This window comes from Pseudophryne corroboree, chromosome 6 (genome assembly GCF_028390025.1).
Source record: "Pseudophryne corroboree isolate aPseCor3 chromosome 6, aPseCor3.hap2, whole genome shotgun sequence".
NCBI lineage: Eukaryota > Metazoa > Chordata > Amphibia > Anura > Myobatrachidae > Pseudophryne > Pseudophryne corroboree.
Genome location: NC_086449.1, coordinates 132,883,436 through 132,901,760, shown reverse-complemented (window position 1 = coordinate 132,901,760; position 18,325 = coordinate 132,883,436). Strand labels below are relative to the sequence as shown.

General features: G+C 47.2%; 1 protein-coding gene across 1 annotated transcript in view; it reads left to right on the top strand.

Annotated features, from left to right (window-relative positions):
• Window positions 1-18,325, top strand: part of DOCK5 (dedicator of cytokinesis 5) — a 225,542-nt gene that overhangs the window by 149,695 nt on the left and 57,522 nt on the right. The window contains exons 23-31 of the mRNA XM_063931864.1: window positions 90-201; window positions 327-397; window positions 502-608; window positions 839-975; window positions 1,586-1,681; window positions 1,848-1,946; window positions 2,054-2,148; window positions 2,340-2,418; window positions 5,420-5,520. Coding sequence (XP_063787934.1) covers window positions 90-201; window positions 327-397; window positions 502-608; window positions 839-975; window positions 1,586-1,681; window positions 1,848-1,946; window positions 2,054-2,148; window positions 2,340-2,418; window positions 5,420-5,520 — 897 coding nt within the window. The remainder of the gene's footprint in view (window positions 1-89; window positions 202-326; window positions 398-501; window positions 609-838; window positions 976-1,585; window positions 1,682-1,847; window positions 1,947-2,053; window positions 2,149-2,339; window positions 2,419-5,419; window positions 5,521-18,325) is intronic.

Sequence of the window (18,325 nt, the reverse complement as noted above, 5' to 3'; positions counted from 1 at the left end):
ACATAGATCAGTAGATTAAGATTGTACTTTTTTTGCAGCCTAGTAAAGTATGTAAGACTCCCTCTATCCCTCAACTTCTGTGTTTGCAGGTTTTATGGTCAAGATGAGGGGAATGACCAATTCAATGACTCCATACGCCAGCTCTTCCTGTCCTTCAATGAACTGATGGACCGGCCACTAGAGGAGGCTGTGAAGATTAAGGTGTGTTACCTGTGAACGGCCTAGGTATTCCATTTTATGATAGTCCGAAAAGGCCATGGTATCTTCAGAGGAACATATTGCAGAATTCAGTCTCCTGATAAAACTTTGTAAATTTTCTGTTGCAGGCAGCCGCCTTGAAGTATCTTCCGGGAATTATAAATCGCTTAAAAAATGTTTTTGATCCAGTGGAGCTGAGGTAATTTATCTGAAGAGAGAAGTGATTAGAATCTGATCTCAAACATAAACCTCATGTGCACAGAAGATTTTGCTTAAGTAATGAAATATTGATTTACCTTATAGCGTCCTCTTTACCAAATTTATGGAAAGTGTTCCCCGTGACCAGCTCGTTCATCAGACATTGACCTGCATGAGTAAAGTGGTGGAGAGTGATCTCTTCTTACAACCAGGTGGGCATGAGCTAGTTAAAATGCCTACCAACTTGTTAGTTATACGTGGGGACATGATGGAAACTGGATTGTCTAGTAGTTGTTTTATCTGATTTGTAGGCCAACCCGGGTAACGTTGTACTAGTTGTACCCTTATTCTTTCCCGAACTTGATAAAGTTTGGCTTTTTGAACTTCTGTTATTTCTGAGACTTCACACTATATAACATGGCAATATCGTTCATCTTTACAGAGTGCAGAGATGTCATTTTGCCTCTCCTCATTGACCAACTAAGTGGACAACTGGATGACTATTCTAACAAACCAGATCATGAAGCGAGTGGACAGCTACTTAGCAATATACTGGAAGTTCTCCAGAACAAGGAGGCGGTAAGTGAGACAAGGGAGGTGCTGGATAATGCGAGTGGAGATAGTGTGCTGTTAGAATGACATAGTGAGGAGAATGGAATGAGATGAGCAGAGTAAATAAATTAATCTTGTGTGTGCCTATGGAATGTATAGAATTGTGGTGCAAATTGCAAACACATGAAGACAACAGAGAAAATGAGAGATGTACTGTCGTTGAAGTAAGTGGTCATCCAAGAAATAATTGTTGGTGATAGGAGAGTTGGAAGTACATATGTGTCCTTACTCATTGCGTGTGCAACTATTCCCAACCACAGTTCGTTTGCTGCAGCATGTGTTCACATGCGAATAGTCGCACCCGCGATCCATAGAGAATGCATTATGCGCTCATGGATGCGACTGTTCACAGCCGATAGCTGATAGTCACTGCCGCGATGTGTGCGTATGCATCGCAGCAAGGCTAAGAAAGGACTCCACTGTAAGTTTGTAGCGTACGAAGAATCCTCTGAACGGCTGTGATTTGTATAATTTATTTGCAGTGCATTAGGACGTCGGCAACTTCTTTACTAACTCAGATTAATTATAAATTCTGTGGAGAGCTGTCTGATTGTATTTTTATTTTGTATCTGCTCAGGGCGATTCTGCACACCACATTGAACTCCTCATGGAACGTCTGCTTCGGAGGATAAACCGGACCGTGATCGGGATGAGTCGTCAGTCTCCACACATAGTAAGACCATGTCTGTGGGTGGCTGGGTAGAAGATAGAGCATTTGGTTCTGTGCCAGTTTGTTTGGGGTGTATGTTGGAACTAAATGTCAGACTTTGGGTGTGTGGGATGCATTTTCAGCAGGTAGACTCTGATGAAGAGTAAAATTGTTCTATTTGTTTCTTTAGGGTCGTTTTGTAGCTTGTATGACAGCTGTACTACGAAAAATGGAAGATTACCACTATGATCACTACATCAGCACCTTCAAGACTCGTCAAGATATCATTGTAGGTTCCCATCAAAGTCAGATATTATTCTGCATCTTCACCTTCTCCAAGTATCTCATTCCTCCACAGTTAACTTTTCATTCTGTCTCGCTTTATTGTTCGTATAGGACTTCCTGATGGAAACCTTTATAATGTTCAAAGACCTAATTGGAAAGCAAGTGTTCCCAAGAGACTGGATGCTGATGACCATGACACAGAACAAGTGTGTACCTGCTGCCTGTCCTTCCCAGTTTCTCCTACATTCCCTCTAACTCTACTCTCTTCCATCTCACCTTGCCGTCATAATTTCTTCCTTCTCTCCTTCCCTTACTGGTCAGTATATATAAGTATGTGTATGATACTTCTGTAGTGGCAATTTGAAACTAATTTTAGAATAACACATTTTCATTGTAGGGTCTTCCTTCGAGCTATGAACAGATTTTCTGCTGTTCTGAACAAGTTCTTCCTTGACCAGACCAATTTTGAACTGCAGGTGAGAATCTATTATGGACGAAGGTTATTGAGAGGGTTATTCAGGTTTACATTAAGATATTGTAACTATTTAAAGTGTATATTGTGTCTCATGTAAAAGTAGAGTTCTTGACATTTGGACATTAGCCTGGATTTGAGAGCTTTAGTCATAACTTTAATGCAGCTGATTAATAAACCAGGTTTTTTTGACCTTTACGTCTATGTAATGTTTCTGGTCTGTTCTATGGGGGCAGATGGCACACTCAGGCAGATTGGGAAGTTTTTCTTGGTTGGTGCATCAACAGACCAGGTTATGCAGAGAAGTTGCCTGTTCTGCTGAGGCTGCCTTTGGGTGGGAAGAACCTCCAAGAGGCTTCTCAGTAGGCATTGCCCTCCTCCTGGTGGGTGTCTATGGGACATTCCACCATCTGGATTGTAGAAGTAGTCCTTGTACAAAAACAACTAATTTAAGATTTGCCGGAACAGTGGGAGTTATTTAATAGCAGCTATACTGGATAAAAGTGGATTTTATTTCTTACCATTAAATCTTGTGATCCAAGGCTGTTGAGGGGCACAGACAGTTAGCTGTGTTTCTCCCCTAGATGGCAGTATGCTAAAAACTGTCTCTTGTCCCTGTAAGCCACAATGTGTGCCCAGTGTGACAAGCGCTCACCTGTCACCAATCATCTGTTACAACTTTGTGTATACTGGCATTAGACAGCAAAAATACTAGAACCCAGCTGCCGGGCACAGATGAGTAAATGACAGGCATACCCTGCTGCTTGGCAGGCAGCGAGCAGTTACTGCATGTGTAGGATGGGAACAGGACAATGAGATGTTTGTCATTGGGACAATTGTATAATGGAGACACATGCTTGCAGCCCCAATTGAAAGAGAAGCTGGGTGCCAGGATGCATTTAATAATGGCCTGAGTCATAGAATATGTCATTGTGTTCTGCTCCTGACAATGGGCACTTCTATTCTGACACAGACTTTCCAGCTTGGCTGTATGGTGCCGCTATGAGGCTAAGGGGTACATTTACTAAGCAGTGATAAGAGCGGAGAAGTGAGCCAGTGGAGAAGTTGCCCATGGCAACCAATCAGCACTGAAGTAACATCTATAATTTGCATACTATAAAATGATCAGAGCTGCTGATTGGTTGATGGGGAAATTTCTCCACTGGCTCACTTCTCCGCTCCTATCACTGCTTAGTAAATGTTCCCCTATATGCTGGTGCTGTGGGGCAACAGGTCATGATGTTATTGTCTTGTGTAGTAATGGGTCTATGCTGCCATGCTGGGGGCCAAGAAAAGTCATGGTGCCCATACAGGGTGGTATACTGCCTATTCTCACTATGTGGCGATGACCAGGTCATTTATGATGATTATATTTAAAATACGCCTGGAAGCCTGATTCAGAGATTTTCGCATTTAACCGATTACCGTCACTGCGCATGTGTCATGATGATCTTGCGACGGCGGTCACAGAGAATTTATTTACAAAGTGATTGTCAGAGCATTTGTGACTGGAAATGGTGAGTGCTGGAAAAATTTCAGGTGTGTCGCGACTGTGCCTGAGATCCCGTACACAGCTGCAATGGCTCTGCCGTCTCACTTCCTGCGGCCATGCTGCCCCACCATAGGGCTCACTCAGAATAATCGGCTGATCAGCAAGCGACGCTGTGTCATTGTACGCAGATGCTTGGACTTGCAAAGCTGCCAGTGGGTGTCTTGATACAAATCCAGGCGGCTGCGGCATTTGCATATTTTTGCACAGTCGGTGTGTACGGAATAGCAGCTGCGGTGACATTATTGCACATCTCAGACTCCTGTGTTCACTGTATGATTATTTAGTGCCATCTGATCAAGTCCTTATTATTATTTTATTTAATATATAGCAAAATGCTGTGCAGAGATATAAGGTTGTGTGTATATAATAACATAATTTTAGTTCTATTATCATTTACCTAATTATGTAAATATTAACTGAAAGCAAACCTTAATGGATATGGTTTATTCACATGTCATAATGTTCCGTGTATATATACATGATAAAAGTAAAGGTAACATACAGTGGGTTGGGGATGGGATCCCGGAGGTCAGAATACCGAAACTGGGTTCCCGGCCTCCAGAATGCCAGCAGTGGGGCGAGCGCTAGAAAGGAGCTGATTGGTTGGTACTTTATCTCTTTCTGGGTGGGATGTATTAACATACATCGCCGCCCACCGCAGCGATGCAAATCTCATATTTACTAACATATGCGATTAACATCGCAATGTGGTGACAGAGACCCCCCGCGATACCTGTGAGAAGGATTGCGAGGGGGTTGCTGTTGGGTCTGTCACCTCCCAGCCCCGGGAGGTGACGTTTGCTGGGATTCTCCGGGCTCCTCCTTCTCCCCCTGCAGCCGGAAGGACAAATGGCTGTGCTGCAGGGGAGAAGGAGGCGGGGGATCGTGCTGCTGCTGCACCAGGAGCCTGCCAGGAGAGAGGTGAGGAGCGTCGGCAGGTGTGGCGCTCGGTGGCCGGGTGCGAAAGATGCCCATAGGCTTCTATGGGGTATCGCCAACCCTTGGCAGCGAAAACCCGGTGGCCGGATCTTAGTACATATGAAAATGCAGTAAAACATTTTCCCTTTAGTACATCCCGCCCTCTATGCTTTTATAGTACATCTTCCTTTGGGTTGGGTATGGGTGACCGGCGCTTGGGATCTCGCCGGTCACCATACAGACGCTGAGATCTCAGGGATTAGAATGGCAGGGGTGGGCAAGCGCAATGAAGCCCCTTGCGGGATCGCTGCGCTCGCCATGCTGCGGGCTTGGTGGCGAGCTGCGCTCAGCACAGGTTCTATTCCCACTCTATGGGTGTCGTGGACACCCACGAGTGGGAATAGCCCTGGTGCAGCTGTCAGCATTCTCAGCAGCCGGGATCCCAGCGCCAGTATTCTGACCGCCGGGATATTTACTACATCCCCATACAGTATATAGGTCTTAATCTAAAATTCTTCCTTTATCTTCCCCTCAGCTCTGGAATAACTTCTTCCACTTGGCTGTGTCACTTCTAACCCATGAGTCTCTGCAGCTTCACAAGTTCTCGCAGGAGAAACGGCACAAGATCCTGTGCAAGTAAGGCTATAATATACATGTGTTTTCCATTTTACAAATATCCTTCATCTTCAGTCTTCTTTTTAGCAAAACTATAGTTATTTATAATGACAATTCACAAGTGATTTTTTTTTTTTTTTGGTCATATTTCTGAAGAGCCTTCTTTAGGCCAGTTTATTAAAAAAAAAAATACAAACCTCGTAATTATGTCTAGGGTTCTTCACTTCTGTATGGCTTCTGAGAAGGGAAGAATAGTTTTGTCCACAGCGATTGTTTATTGGTATTTATATGCTAATGTAAAATTCCTCTATTTTGCTTCCTGGCTCACTCACTTACATAGAAACATAGAATTTGACGGCAGATAAGAACCACTTGGCCCATCTAGTCTGCCCATTTTTTTTTATCCTTTAGGTAATCGCAACCCTTTTTGAACCTTAATTCTTTGTAAGGATATTCATATGCCTATCCCAAGCATGTTTAAATTGCTCTACAGTCTTAGCCTCTACCACCTCTGATGGGAGGCTATTCCACTTATCCACTACCCTTTCTGTGAAATAATTTTTCCTTAAATTTCTCCTGAACCTGCCTCCCTCCAGTTTCAGTGTATGTCCTCGAGTTCTAATACTTCTCTTCCTTTGAAGAATGTTTCCCTCCTGAACTTTGTTAAAACCTTTGGTATATTTGAAAGTTTATATCATGTCTCCCCTTTCTGTTCTCTCCTCCATACTATACATGTTAAGATCTTTTACCCTTTCCGGGTAAGTTTTGTGATGTAGGCCATGCACCATTTTAGTTGCCCTTCTTTGTACACTCTCTAATGTATTTATATCCTTCTGGAGATATGGTCTCCAGAACTGGACACAGTATTCCAGATGAGGCCGCACCAATGACCTATACAGTGGCATTATTACTTTTCTTTTCCTGCTACTGACTCCTCTCCCTATGCAACCAAGCATCTTACTTGCCTTTCTCATTGCTTTGTTGCATTGCTTTCCTGCCTTTAAGTCACTTGAAATAGTGACTCCTAAATCCCTTTCCTCCTCAGTAGTTTCCATTATAGTACCCTTGATACTATATTTAGCCTTTGGGTTTTTGAGACCCAAGTGCATGATTTTGCATTTTTTAGCATTAAACTGTAGTTGCCATGTTCTTGACCATTTTTCAAGCCTAGCTAGGTCATCAATCATTCCTGGTATGTCTACCCTGTTGCATATCTTTGTATCATCTGCAAAAAGGCATACCTTCCCTTCAATACCATTTGCAATGTCACCAACCACTTCCTCTTGATATCACCACAGAATCCTCTGTCTTTAAACTCCTTAACCTCTTATCACCGCTTGATCTCTCCCACTGGAATTCCTCACCCTCCCATGTATCTGGACACCCACTTGATGTGGTCTTCACTCATCATTGTGATATTTCTGACTTTTCCAACTCCCTTTTCCCCCTCTCTGACCGTCACCTGCTCTCTTTTAACTCTTCTCCATCTCTACCTCCTAAGGTTTCCATATCTTCTCATGACTCTACCTCCACCTCACTTCTTCTAACAGTAGGACTACCCCAAGGTTCTGTTCTTGGACCTCTCCTTTCTCACTCTTTGGGGTAAATTTACTAAAGCTTCTAAAAAGGAGAAGTGGTGATGTTGCCCATAGCAGCTAATCAGATTCTGTCTATCATTTTCTAGGATGCAATTAAAAAAATTATTGAATCTGATTGGTTGCTATTTGCATCATTACCACTTCTCATTTTTAAAAGCTTTAGTAAATGTACCCCTATATGTCCTCTTTAGGTGAGCTCTTTCAACTTCCAATATCCTCTCTATGCTGTTGATAGTCAAATCTACCTTTCCTCCCCTGGCCTCTCCCGTCACTCGTAACTCCAGCTGTGTCTCTCTCTCTTCTTGGATGTTCCAGTGCTATCTTAAACTTAACATGTCTAATATTGAACTGATCATCTTCCCACCCTCCCACATAACCTCAATTCCCACAATTTCATTATCTATTGATTGCACAATTATCTCCTCTAGCCCCCAAGTGCGCTGTCTTGGAGTTATACTTGATTCCTCCCTCTCCTTCAAACACACATTCAATGCCTCTCACAGTCCTGCAGTTCCCATCTCAATTTTTTTCCCAAGAACAGACCTTTTCTCACACTAGATGCTACTAAAGACCCTCATCCACTCACTGGTCATCTCCAGATTGGACTACTGTAATCTTCTCCTAACTGGCATCCCTGAAAAATGCCTCTCTCCACTCCGATCTATCCTCCATGCTTCTGCCCAGCTCATTTTCCTCACTAAGCATGCTACGTCCATCTCCTTCACTGGCATTTCTTCCCCTTCTGAATGCAATCAAGCTTCTCACACTGACTTACAAAGCCCTCACCCATTTCTCTCCCATTTTACGTATCTGACCTTATATCCCTTTACACTCCCACCCTCTTCTCTCTACAAATTCATGCTGCCTGTCCTGCCAACTAATTATGTCCCCCCATTCCTGCCTCCAAGATTTTGGCCATGGTGCTCCCTACCTCTGGAATTCTCTACCTCACCCTATCAGACTCTCCTCTACAAAACTTCAAACAGGCTCACAAGAGCCACTTCTTCATCAAACCCGGCCATCTCTCATCCTAACCCTCTGTTCCATGCTCCCTTCTACCCCAAATGTGTCACTCCTGTCTGTCTGCTCCTCCCCTGTAGAATGTAAGCTCTCACAAGCAGGGCCCTCTCCCTTCATGTGCTTTTCCCTTTTAGAGTATTTTCTGCTCCATACTACCTACAACGGCACCTAACCCTCAGTTTCTGCCGCCATGAGGATTATTTCAGTGTCCTGTCCCCTGATGCAGCAATGTTTATCATTCAGATGTGGTTGGAGTTGCTGTCACTTCCTTGGAAGCAGCAGTGATAGCGCTGTATGGTGATGCAGCAGAATGCGTCTATTACAAGCAGATGCCTCCTGCTGCAGTAGTGATCCGAGCTGCTTCCTGGGACGCGGCATCGGATCTCTCACGCACCATCGGCGGTTTACGGCACCTGTGGCACCAGTCTGCTGCTGTCCTGCTTCCGATGACCTATTCGCACAAGCACAGAAAGGGTCCTGCGCATGTGCAATGTACCGAACAACGGTACTTTGCACATGATATTGCAGGTGCAGCCGCTTCTGAATGACCCGCTATATACCATGTACATGTCCTACATTATCTTGTACTATAAGTGATTGTTTTCCTGTTTGGCTCATTTATTTATGTTCTGTGTTAGGCGCTGTGGAAACCTTGTGGTGACATATCAATAAACTGTAATAGTATAAGCTTGGTTCAGTTTGTTGCATATTATATGAGAAGCTTCTGGCAAGGTTAATATCAATTACAAATTGCAGAATATAGGAATTACAAGGAGCTAATCTGAAGAGAACTGCTGTTTTACAGTTATTGCTTGCAAGTTGTTCTTTTATAAACAGATTGAACAGTACAGGTCTCGTGTCTGTTTAATACTACTGGTCATATACAGTACAACATTATCCATTTGTGTTCATATATCCTGAAATGAATTGGTCACTGGACTGTGTTAGATTAATGGAATACATGAAGTAATATCTGAGGTGATATCATTCACATTATAACACTTCTAAGCACATGTGGGTATTGTTGGCGGTTTCCGTGTAGGACAATGGTGGCAATGGCAGTTTAGGACAATGGTTAACCTAGCACACATATGCCAATACAACAGTAGAGTGTATCCGTTGCAGCGCAAGTTATGCAAGTGTCAAGCCCAATAAGCTCGCCATTGGGTATGTCTTTAAAAAATAAAGTAAACTGATTTTTTTTTTTTTTTTTACATTCCTGTTCTTTATATATGGTCAGTCCCAAACCTGATGTAGAATGGTGCTCTCCTCCATACAGCAGCAGCTAACAGCTAGGGTTACCACCTCATCCCTTTAATTCTGGACACATATTAATTACACAGGCTCTGTGGCTGATTAAAACTAGGTGAAATGGAGTATTGAAGTCAGCCAGCCACAGAACCTGTGTAATTAATGTGTCCAGAATTAAAGGGATGAGGTGGTAACCCTACTAACAGCCCTCCTCCATACAACAGCAGCTGACAGGGCCTCCTCCATATACAGCAGCAGCTGACAGGGCCTCCTCCATATACAGCAGCAGCTGACAGGGCCTCCTCCATTACAGCAGCAGCTGACAGGGCCTCCTCCATATACAGCAGCAGCTGACAGGGCCTCCTCCATATACAGCAGCAGCTGACAGGGCCTCCTCCTTGTACAGCAGCAGCTGACAGGGCCTCCGCCATGTACAGCAGCAGCTGACAGGGCCTCCTCCATATACAGCAGCAGCTGACAGCCCTCATCCATACAGCAGCAGCTGACAGCCCTCCTCCATACAGCAGCTAACAATTAACTTTTTATCTATCGATTTATATATAAAAAATATAATTTCACCAAAACTGCCGGCCCTCTTCTTTAATAGCAACTGACTCTGGTGCCCAAATGATAACATCTAGAAATCTGAGAGAAATAAACAGCATTCAAGGGACACACTCTAAATGCAAAAAACGTGGTATATTCTTAAGTCTACGTTTCAGGGCCTAAGTCCCTCCATCAGAACACCCCAACAGCATATACAGTGCATCCGGAAAGCATTCACAGCGCTTCACTTTTTCCACATTTTGTTAGGTTACAGCCATATTCCAAAATGGAATAAATTAATTATTTTCCCTAAAAATTCTACACAATACCCCACAATGACAACATGAAAAAAGTTTTTTTTGAAGCTTTTGGCAAATTTATTAAAAAGAAAAAAAACTAAGAAATCACATGTACATAAATATTCACAGCCTTTGCTCAATACTTTGTTGATGCACCTTTGGCAGCAATTACAGCCTCAAGTCTTTTTGAATATGATGCCACAAGCTTGGCACACCTATCTTTGGGCAGTTTCGCCCTTTCCTCTTTGCAGCACCTCTCAAGTGACAAGAACCTCTCTCATTGAAGTCATAGAATTCCGTTTATTATCTATGGAGAACGAAATGACAGGCATAGGAATGGAGAGAGTTAAACCTCCTGTGATGGGTGTGGAACAAATTGTTATGAAAAGTTACAGCCAATGGTAGATAGGGGAAGGATCAGCATATATAGGGATGTATAGGTCATCTAGGGGTCTCTTTTAGTTTGTCTTCTAGCTGGTGAGTGTTATCAAAACTTGGTGCTTTCATTAGTGGGTTAGGCAGTGTAGAGGACAGTGTTAGGTAGCTTAGTCATTTCCCCTCCTGCTTCACATTACCTTCCGGTACACTCCTGTAGGTGGTTGTTGGCTAAATGGCCGCCTCTCGCCCCCTCCGTTCGGCCGGGGCCCGGCTCGTTACCGTTCTGAGGGCGGGGGAGATGGAGCCTCGGCTGGGCCTGTGTGTCCATCTGGTCTTTCCCCGTCCACTGGCGCCGGCAAGCGTACCCGTGCGGCGGTAGCTGGGCGGACCCGGTCTCCCCTGCCCCAGGAGTCTGGACCGGAGTTAATCTCCGGCCGCGGGCGGCGTGAGAGACGCGGGGCATGGGGGAGGGGAGGTGAGGTGGCCGGGCATCGGCCTTCACCTCCACCTCAGGAGATGCCGGAGACGTGGACCTGCGTGCGCGCCAGAGCGGAGGACATCCAGAAGCTCCCGTCCCGTCTTCCCACCCGTCCCCCTTTTCAAGGCCGCGGACGGAAGCCGGCCGAGGGCGACGGGGTGGAGAGCGGCGGCGGGTCAAGGAAGGCCTGTCGCGGGGGCTTGGCCGGTGGTGCTCCCCACCGCTGGCCGGCGAGTGTATGCAAGCGGCGGTGCGCGCGCACTAGTGATGCGCGTGGCCGCTCGCTCAGCTAGTGGCGCCGACCGCGCACGTGTGTGCGCAGCGAGAGCGCTATTCTCCCCTGCTGACTCACTTACAGCCGGAGTCCTGCGGGGAGCAGCGGCGCACAGCTAGCGGCGCCTCAGATGTATGAGTTTCCCCTGCTGCCTCCCTTACAGCCGGAGTCTGGTGGGGAGCGGCGGGGGGGGGCAAAGAGGGGCATATTTAGGCGGCATTGGAGAGCCCCATAGGTGTGCCTTACCTGCAGCCGGAGGGAGCTCCGGGCTGTAGGAGGAGGGCACGCGCGCCGGGAGCGGCAGCAGGGGCAATTTATCGAGGGCGGGCGGGCGCGGAGCAGATTGGGGAGAAGATAGGAGGAGGACCAGGCAGGTGAGGGCTAGGGGGGCCAACGGGACACCAGGAGGGAAGGCTGATTATTTACCTGTGGGTCCCTTCTCGGCGCCCACTGGCCGACAGGCCAGATTACGGACGATGGCGTCCGCGGGGACTGCCACCCGTAGTGGCCATGAGTTTTGGGGCAGACAAGGGGTCCCCGGGGAGTTAGCCTCAGCGCTGTCAACGGTGGTGGCGGCATTGGGCCCATTGGTTGCAGCCGCATCTCCGGAGACAGCGAGGCTTTCAGGCGCGCGCGCAGAAGCAAGGCCGTCCGTCACGCCGACTGGGTCGGCAGTCGAGCGGATAGCGTGCGCTTGCCATGACCTGGGGGCGGCCGCGGCGCAGTTAGGCAACCAACAGGTAGGGACGGAGCGCGGACGCGAGTCGGGGGCGGAGGTACCCCGGACGACCATGGATGCTCCAGGAGTGGTTTCCGGGTCCCGTGCTTTGTCGTCTTTTTCAGGTGTTCGTGGTGAGGTTGCGGTGGACGTGAGCGACAACGAGGATTTCGAGGTTTCCACTCCGGGGGAGTCCGAGTCTGAGCAGTCGGCAACGTCAGGTGAGGTGGAGGATTCGGCATCGGGTTCCAGCACACGCTCTAGTTAGGTTAGTTCCTCCTCTTCTTCATCCCTATCGTCGCAAGCGTCCGAGGTTAGTAGCACGACTAGAGCAAAAAAGCGGGCGACGAAGTACGCTAAAAAAGCGGCAGGGCAGCGGGAGAAGCGAAAGAGGCGCAAGCGGCTTAGCGAGAGCGCTCGCAGGGCCAAGAAGCGCCGTAATCTGCCTGGAGTAGTCCACTGCGACTATACGGCAGTGTTGAGGGGGTTGCGGGATAGCTGCTGGAAGAAGATCAGTAGAGTTGATTACGTGGATATGTTCGTGCTGACTAAGGACGCGAAGAAGGAGTATAAGGCAGCGAAGGCTAAGAAGGGCATGGGAGCTGAAGCTTTCCGTTCGTTTGACAACTGGCTGGCTGGTATCTGCGTCTTTGCGGCGTGTTATCTGGAGGATAGGCCGGATGAACACATGAACGTCATCCGGTACCTGCACCTGATACACGACATGCAACGAACATCAGCGGGAGTAGAATGGCTAATGTATGACGAGAAGTTTCGGGAAAAGCAGGACTCCTTGCAGATAATTGATTTTGGATGCAAAGACGTGGAGGTATGGCTCCAGGTCACCCAAGCTTCTAAAGCTGCGAAGGAGCCCCGGAATCCGGGTGCGGATGGGCAGCGCGCTGGGTCATCTGCCCAGGGGGTTAGTGCGGAGGGGGGGCCGGGCAAAAAAGGAAGATCAGCTAATCGCAGGGGCGGACAGGCCACCGCGAGGGGGAAATGCTTTGCATATAATAATGTGACCTGTTCCTTCGGCAGGCAGTGTCGTTTTCGACATTCATGCTTGCAATGTGGCGGCTTCCACCCGGCCTCCAACTGTTTTAAGGGCAATCGGCAAGGCCAAAGGGGTAAGCAAGGCTATGCAAAACCCACCGGGAGCGGGATCGCTCAGCAGGGCGCCAACGCCAATTAATTTGGATGCCATGTCCAAGTGGCTGGGATGGTATTCAAATAGGCGGGACGCCAGTTTTTTGTTTCAGGGTTTCAAGTTTGGTTTCTGCCTGTCTGTTGCGGGCGAGGTAAAAGTCAAGGCCCTCAAAAATCTTCAATCCGCTCGCACCTTCCCGTTAGTTTTGCGCAAGAAAGTTGGGAAAGAGGTGCGACTGGGTAGGATGGAGGGCCCGTTTAGCTTGCCCTCATTGGATGACTTGGTCATTTCCCCAGTGGAGGTAGTCCCCAAGAAGACTCCTGGTGCTTTTAGGCTCATTCAGCATCTCTCTTACCCGTCAGGGTCGTCTGTCAACGACGCAATACCGCCAGAACAATGTTCGGTGGTGTACCAGTCGTTTGACGAGGCACTGGGGATTGTTCGTACTTACGGCTCGGGAGCTCTGATGGCTAAGATTGATGTAGAATCCGCGTTTAGGTTGCTCCCGTTGCATCCGGACTCATTTCGTTTTATGGGTTTTCGGATCGGAACGGAATATTTCATTGACAAATGTTTGCCGATGGGGTGTTCCGTTTCCTGCTCATTCTTTGAAAAGTTTAGCACATTTTTACATTGGTGCGTGGAGTCTTCTACGGGAGGTCATGGGGTTGTGCATTACCTTGATGATTTCCTGTGTGTGGGACCGGCTAATTCGCCGCGCTGCAGCGACTTGTAGTTCAGCATCCGAGCCTTGTTTTATCACTTTGGCGTTCCTGTGGCCAAGGATAAAACGGAGGGGCCGGTCTCCTTTTTGTCGTTCTTGGGGATTGAAATCGACACGGTGGCAGGCTCATGTCGCCTTTCTCAGGCCAAGGTGGCAAAACTTTGCGAGGTTATCGGGCAGTTCGTGGCGTCACACAAAGTTATGCTGCGGCAGGCGCAGTCTTTGCTCGGCCTCTTGAACTTTGCTTGCCGAGTCATCCCAATGGGCAGGGTTTTCTGCCGAAAGCTGGAGAGGTCGACGGCGGGGTGTGCCAGACCGCATCATTTCATTTGTTTGTCCTCTGAGATTAAGAGGGATTTGGCCGTCTGGTCCTCGTTCCTGGATGACTTCAATGGGGTGCGTATCTGGTTGGCCCCAACGGTTGATAATGCTGGATTACAGCTGTTTACCGACGCGGCGGGTTCCTCTGGGTTCGATTGCTACCTAGAGGGATCTTGGTGTGTGGCCCCTTGGCCGGAGGAATGGTATAGCGAAGGTTTCACTAAGGACCTTTTGCTGCTAGAGCTTTTTCCCATTTTGGTAGCCTTGGAGGTTTGGGGCGAACGTCTGGCTGATCGCAGCATTTTGTTCAGATGCGACAATCTGGGCGTGGTGCATGCGATCAATAATTAGAGGGCGAAGTCGCTGGTGGTTTTGAGGGTGCTTGCGCAATTGTTGCTGACATGCTTGCGTAGGAATATATGGTTCCACGCACAGCATGTTCCAGGAATTGAGAACGGAATTGCCGACGCGTTGTCCCGCGTGCAGTGGGAAAGATTTCGCCTGTTGGCACCTGATGCTGATGAGCGGGGTTTTCAATGTCCCGGTTATGTCTGGCAGGTGATCGGACCAGACTGGAGATCCTAGCGATGCGATCAGTGGCTCCGAACATGCTCAAGGCTTACGGTCAAGCTTGGAGCAAGTGGGAAGAGTTTGTCCAAGGACGGAGTCAAGAAGGTAAGAGCGGGCATCGGATGATGCTTTCTTTTATTTGGCAGCTTTTTGTCACGGGTAGGTCCAGAGCGGAGGTGTCCCGGTACTTAGCAGGGATTTCATTTTTTAGTAAAATCAAGGGTTTTCCTGACGTGACAAAGAGCAGGCTTCTTGTGAGGGCGATGAAAGGGTGGGCGCCCCATTGATGCGGCCTTGCTTCCAGCTGTCATCGGTGCTGTAGTCAGTGTCGCATCATCACTTTTTGAGTCGCTGTTGTTCCAGTTGGCGTTCTCCATGGCTTATCACGGAGTCTTTCGGGTTTCAGAGTTGGTAGCGCCATCTAAATGGGCAGATTCGCGCATGCTTCAAGATGACGAGGTGGTGGGTGAGAGGTCTTTGCTGTGCAGACTGCGTCGTTCTAAGACGGACCAAGTAGGTAGAGGACGATGGGTCACGTTGGTACCGTCTCTGGAGGAGAGCATTTGCCCGGTGAGATTGGCATTGAAATATGCAGCAGTTCGCTATGACGGTTTACCATTGACTAAATATCAATTTCGTTGGATGCTTGGTCGCTCTCTGGGCGGTTTGGGCCTTTCACCCACTGCTTTCGGTACGCATTCTTTCCGAATCGGGGCGGCAACGTCTGCTGCACCGGCGGGTTTTTCCTTTGTGGAGATTCAGGTGGTGGGACGATAGAAGTCTTCCAGTTACAAACGTTATATTCACCCGGTTTCATGAGTTTTTCAGTTTTAATAAACGTTAAGTTAATGTTGGAAGGGTTAAGTACGTCATTGTGCTGTTTGTGTCTGTTTGTCTCCCCTGTTCATCCTACTCAGGGATTAGCTACCCGCCGCTGCTGGCAGCGGGGGTCTGGAGTTCTTTTGCGATTTTTTTTGCCTGACCTGACGGACTGAATCTCAATTTACACAATTCGGCTGATCAGTTCCAATACAAAGTCCCTCAGCAGGTTTTTTATGCTTTCACCTCCAGCTGAGTTCTTACATGTTTTTCCCATTTAACCCCCCCCCCCCCCCCCAACCCCTTTTTATTTTGCCTTATTTTAATTTAATCTTTCCCGTTGTGTTTTTATGTTTTGCTTCGATTGGCTTGAAGCTTGTTTAGAGCGGCTAGGCCGTGACTCATTAAGAAATGAAAACCTTTTTTCTTTTGGCAGATCCTTCAGGGTTAATGCATGCAATAAGATCATATTAGGATATTTACTAACCAATTTTTATTCCTTTCTTTCACTTCAGGTTGGGTAGAAGACGAATTGTCAATTTGGGTAGTTGGCCACTCTTATGTTTACTGGGCAGACAGGTTTTTGGCCTCGGATGGGGCGCAGTTTTTTCCCGGGGCTCAGGGTGTTCGTTGGCTTGGTTGGCGTGGAATGATGTGGCAAGATCTGAAGAGTAGATTGGTCAGTCAGGTCAGGGAGCATGGAGTCCCTAGGGTGCTGGTTGTCCACTTGGGTTGCAACGATCTGGGGAAGAGGACATCTTTAGAGCTGAGATGGGCCATAATGGAAGATCTGGCCAGCGTGGCCGCAGCTTGGCCCAGCTGTGTTTTGGTGTTCTCCATGATGGTGCCAAGGTTGCGTTGGCGAGGAGTGGCGGACGGTCATTATATTGATGAGGCCAGGCAGAAGGTGAATGTTGCGGTGGCGAAGTGGGTATTGGCTCACGGAGGGAAAGTGGTTCGCCACCCTAGGATTCGGTTCCGTGAAAGTCACCTCTTTCGGCCTGATGGTGTGCATTTGTCCGAGGAAGGGATGATATTTTTCCTGGAGGATCTGTTTCAGGTGTTGCAGGAGTTAGGTTGAGGGTATGGTGGCGGTGCGAAGACTCTGGGGAAGAGTCTTTCGCTGTTGGCGGAAAAGAAAGGCAGGTTCTAGTTTGACTTGTTAGTCACAGTTTTTACAGCATTGGTGTGGTTTAGGTGCACTCACCTCCATTGACTTTTAAGGCCGCTAGATCACCCAACAGGGGGCAGCGTCATCACCCATCAGGGTGGGTAGTCAGCGTGGAGGTCTGAGTCGGGCACCTATTACCTATGTATGGTTTTTGTGGTAGATTGGGATTGTTTGAGTTTTAATGTTTCTGAGGTATCTTCAATGGGTTGTAGCCGTTCTTTTTTCTGGCACCATATTTCGGTTGATACGATATGTTAACTTAATATTTACTTTACAGGTTTTTTCTAGTGGTTAGGGTACAATAAATAGCTAACAATTTTTCTGCCAAATTCAAGTCTCCGTGTCATTATTTCTTGGTATTAAGGGTATGGAATGTTTTACTTTTAGAATGAAGGTCCACACATTAGCATTAAGAGGTTTATTACCATGGTGGGCTTGATCACTAGCTGTCCTTGCATATCATTTAGCTCTGCAACTGCAGTTATTACCGACTGCTATCTACAGTGGAACGCAGCGTCCAAACCACTTGCTTCCCTAATCTCAAACCACTTGTGCCGCATATAGAATAAATATCTTCTAGCATGCTCTGTAATCATGAATTTATGCATGTGTTTTGCTTCCATTAGAGCCCTTTTGTGCAACCTCCTGATATCAAGCTTTGCCTCATTATTCTTTAATTAAAAGCTATTTGTACAGTCATAATACTTTTAATGGAGGCTGTGAAAGCATCCCTTATGATCGGCTTGGAGCTTATATCCATGTTATCATTATAAAAGGTCCTATCGGCTATTCACAGGATTTTTAACCATTGTGGATGAAACCTCTGGCCCAATGCTTTGCTCGCCTAGAGGGGTGTTGGAATAATTTTAGATTTAGGTTATCTTTGCCTCTTCTCCAACAGGGCGCCTCTACCTAGCCATGTCCTCTCTTCACTGATACAGCAGAGAGAACACTGCCATGTGACTGGTATTGGTACTGTGTTGAATGTCTTACTCTTTACTCACACTTGGGGTGGAGATTTAATGTGTGTAGTTTTTACACTTAGACCAATAGACACATGCCATAAACTGATCAATGTCCTACAAAGACATGTAAGGAAATCAGTAAGAACTGTAAGAACACGATGATCAGAGGAGTTTTCCTGTTGTATTGAGCCCATGCTCTTAAGTTACAAAGAGATGAAATAGTAGCATGTAGTGCTGACTACCAATACAATAATTGTAATCTACACATACTCCCTTTACCCTAAGAGTAGCAAAGATATGTATGTGTCTCTTGAATATAATAGGAGCAGTAGTCCCAACAATGGAAGAAAAAAACCCTATCAATATAATGAAGAAGGTGGGAGTAGTAGTCCCAGAAATAGTATTTAAACATAAAAAATGTGTAGAAGTATTGGTTCTGGACTGGACCGGCGCTCCCTCCTGTCCTCTGGACTGGACAGGACCGGCGCTTCCTCCGGTCGTCTGGACTGGACCGGCGCTTCCTCCGGTCGTCTGGACTGGACCGGCG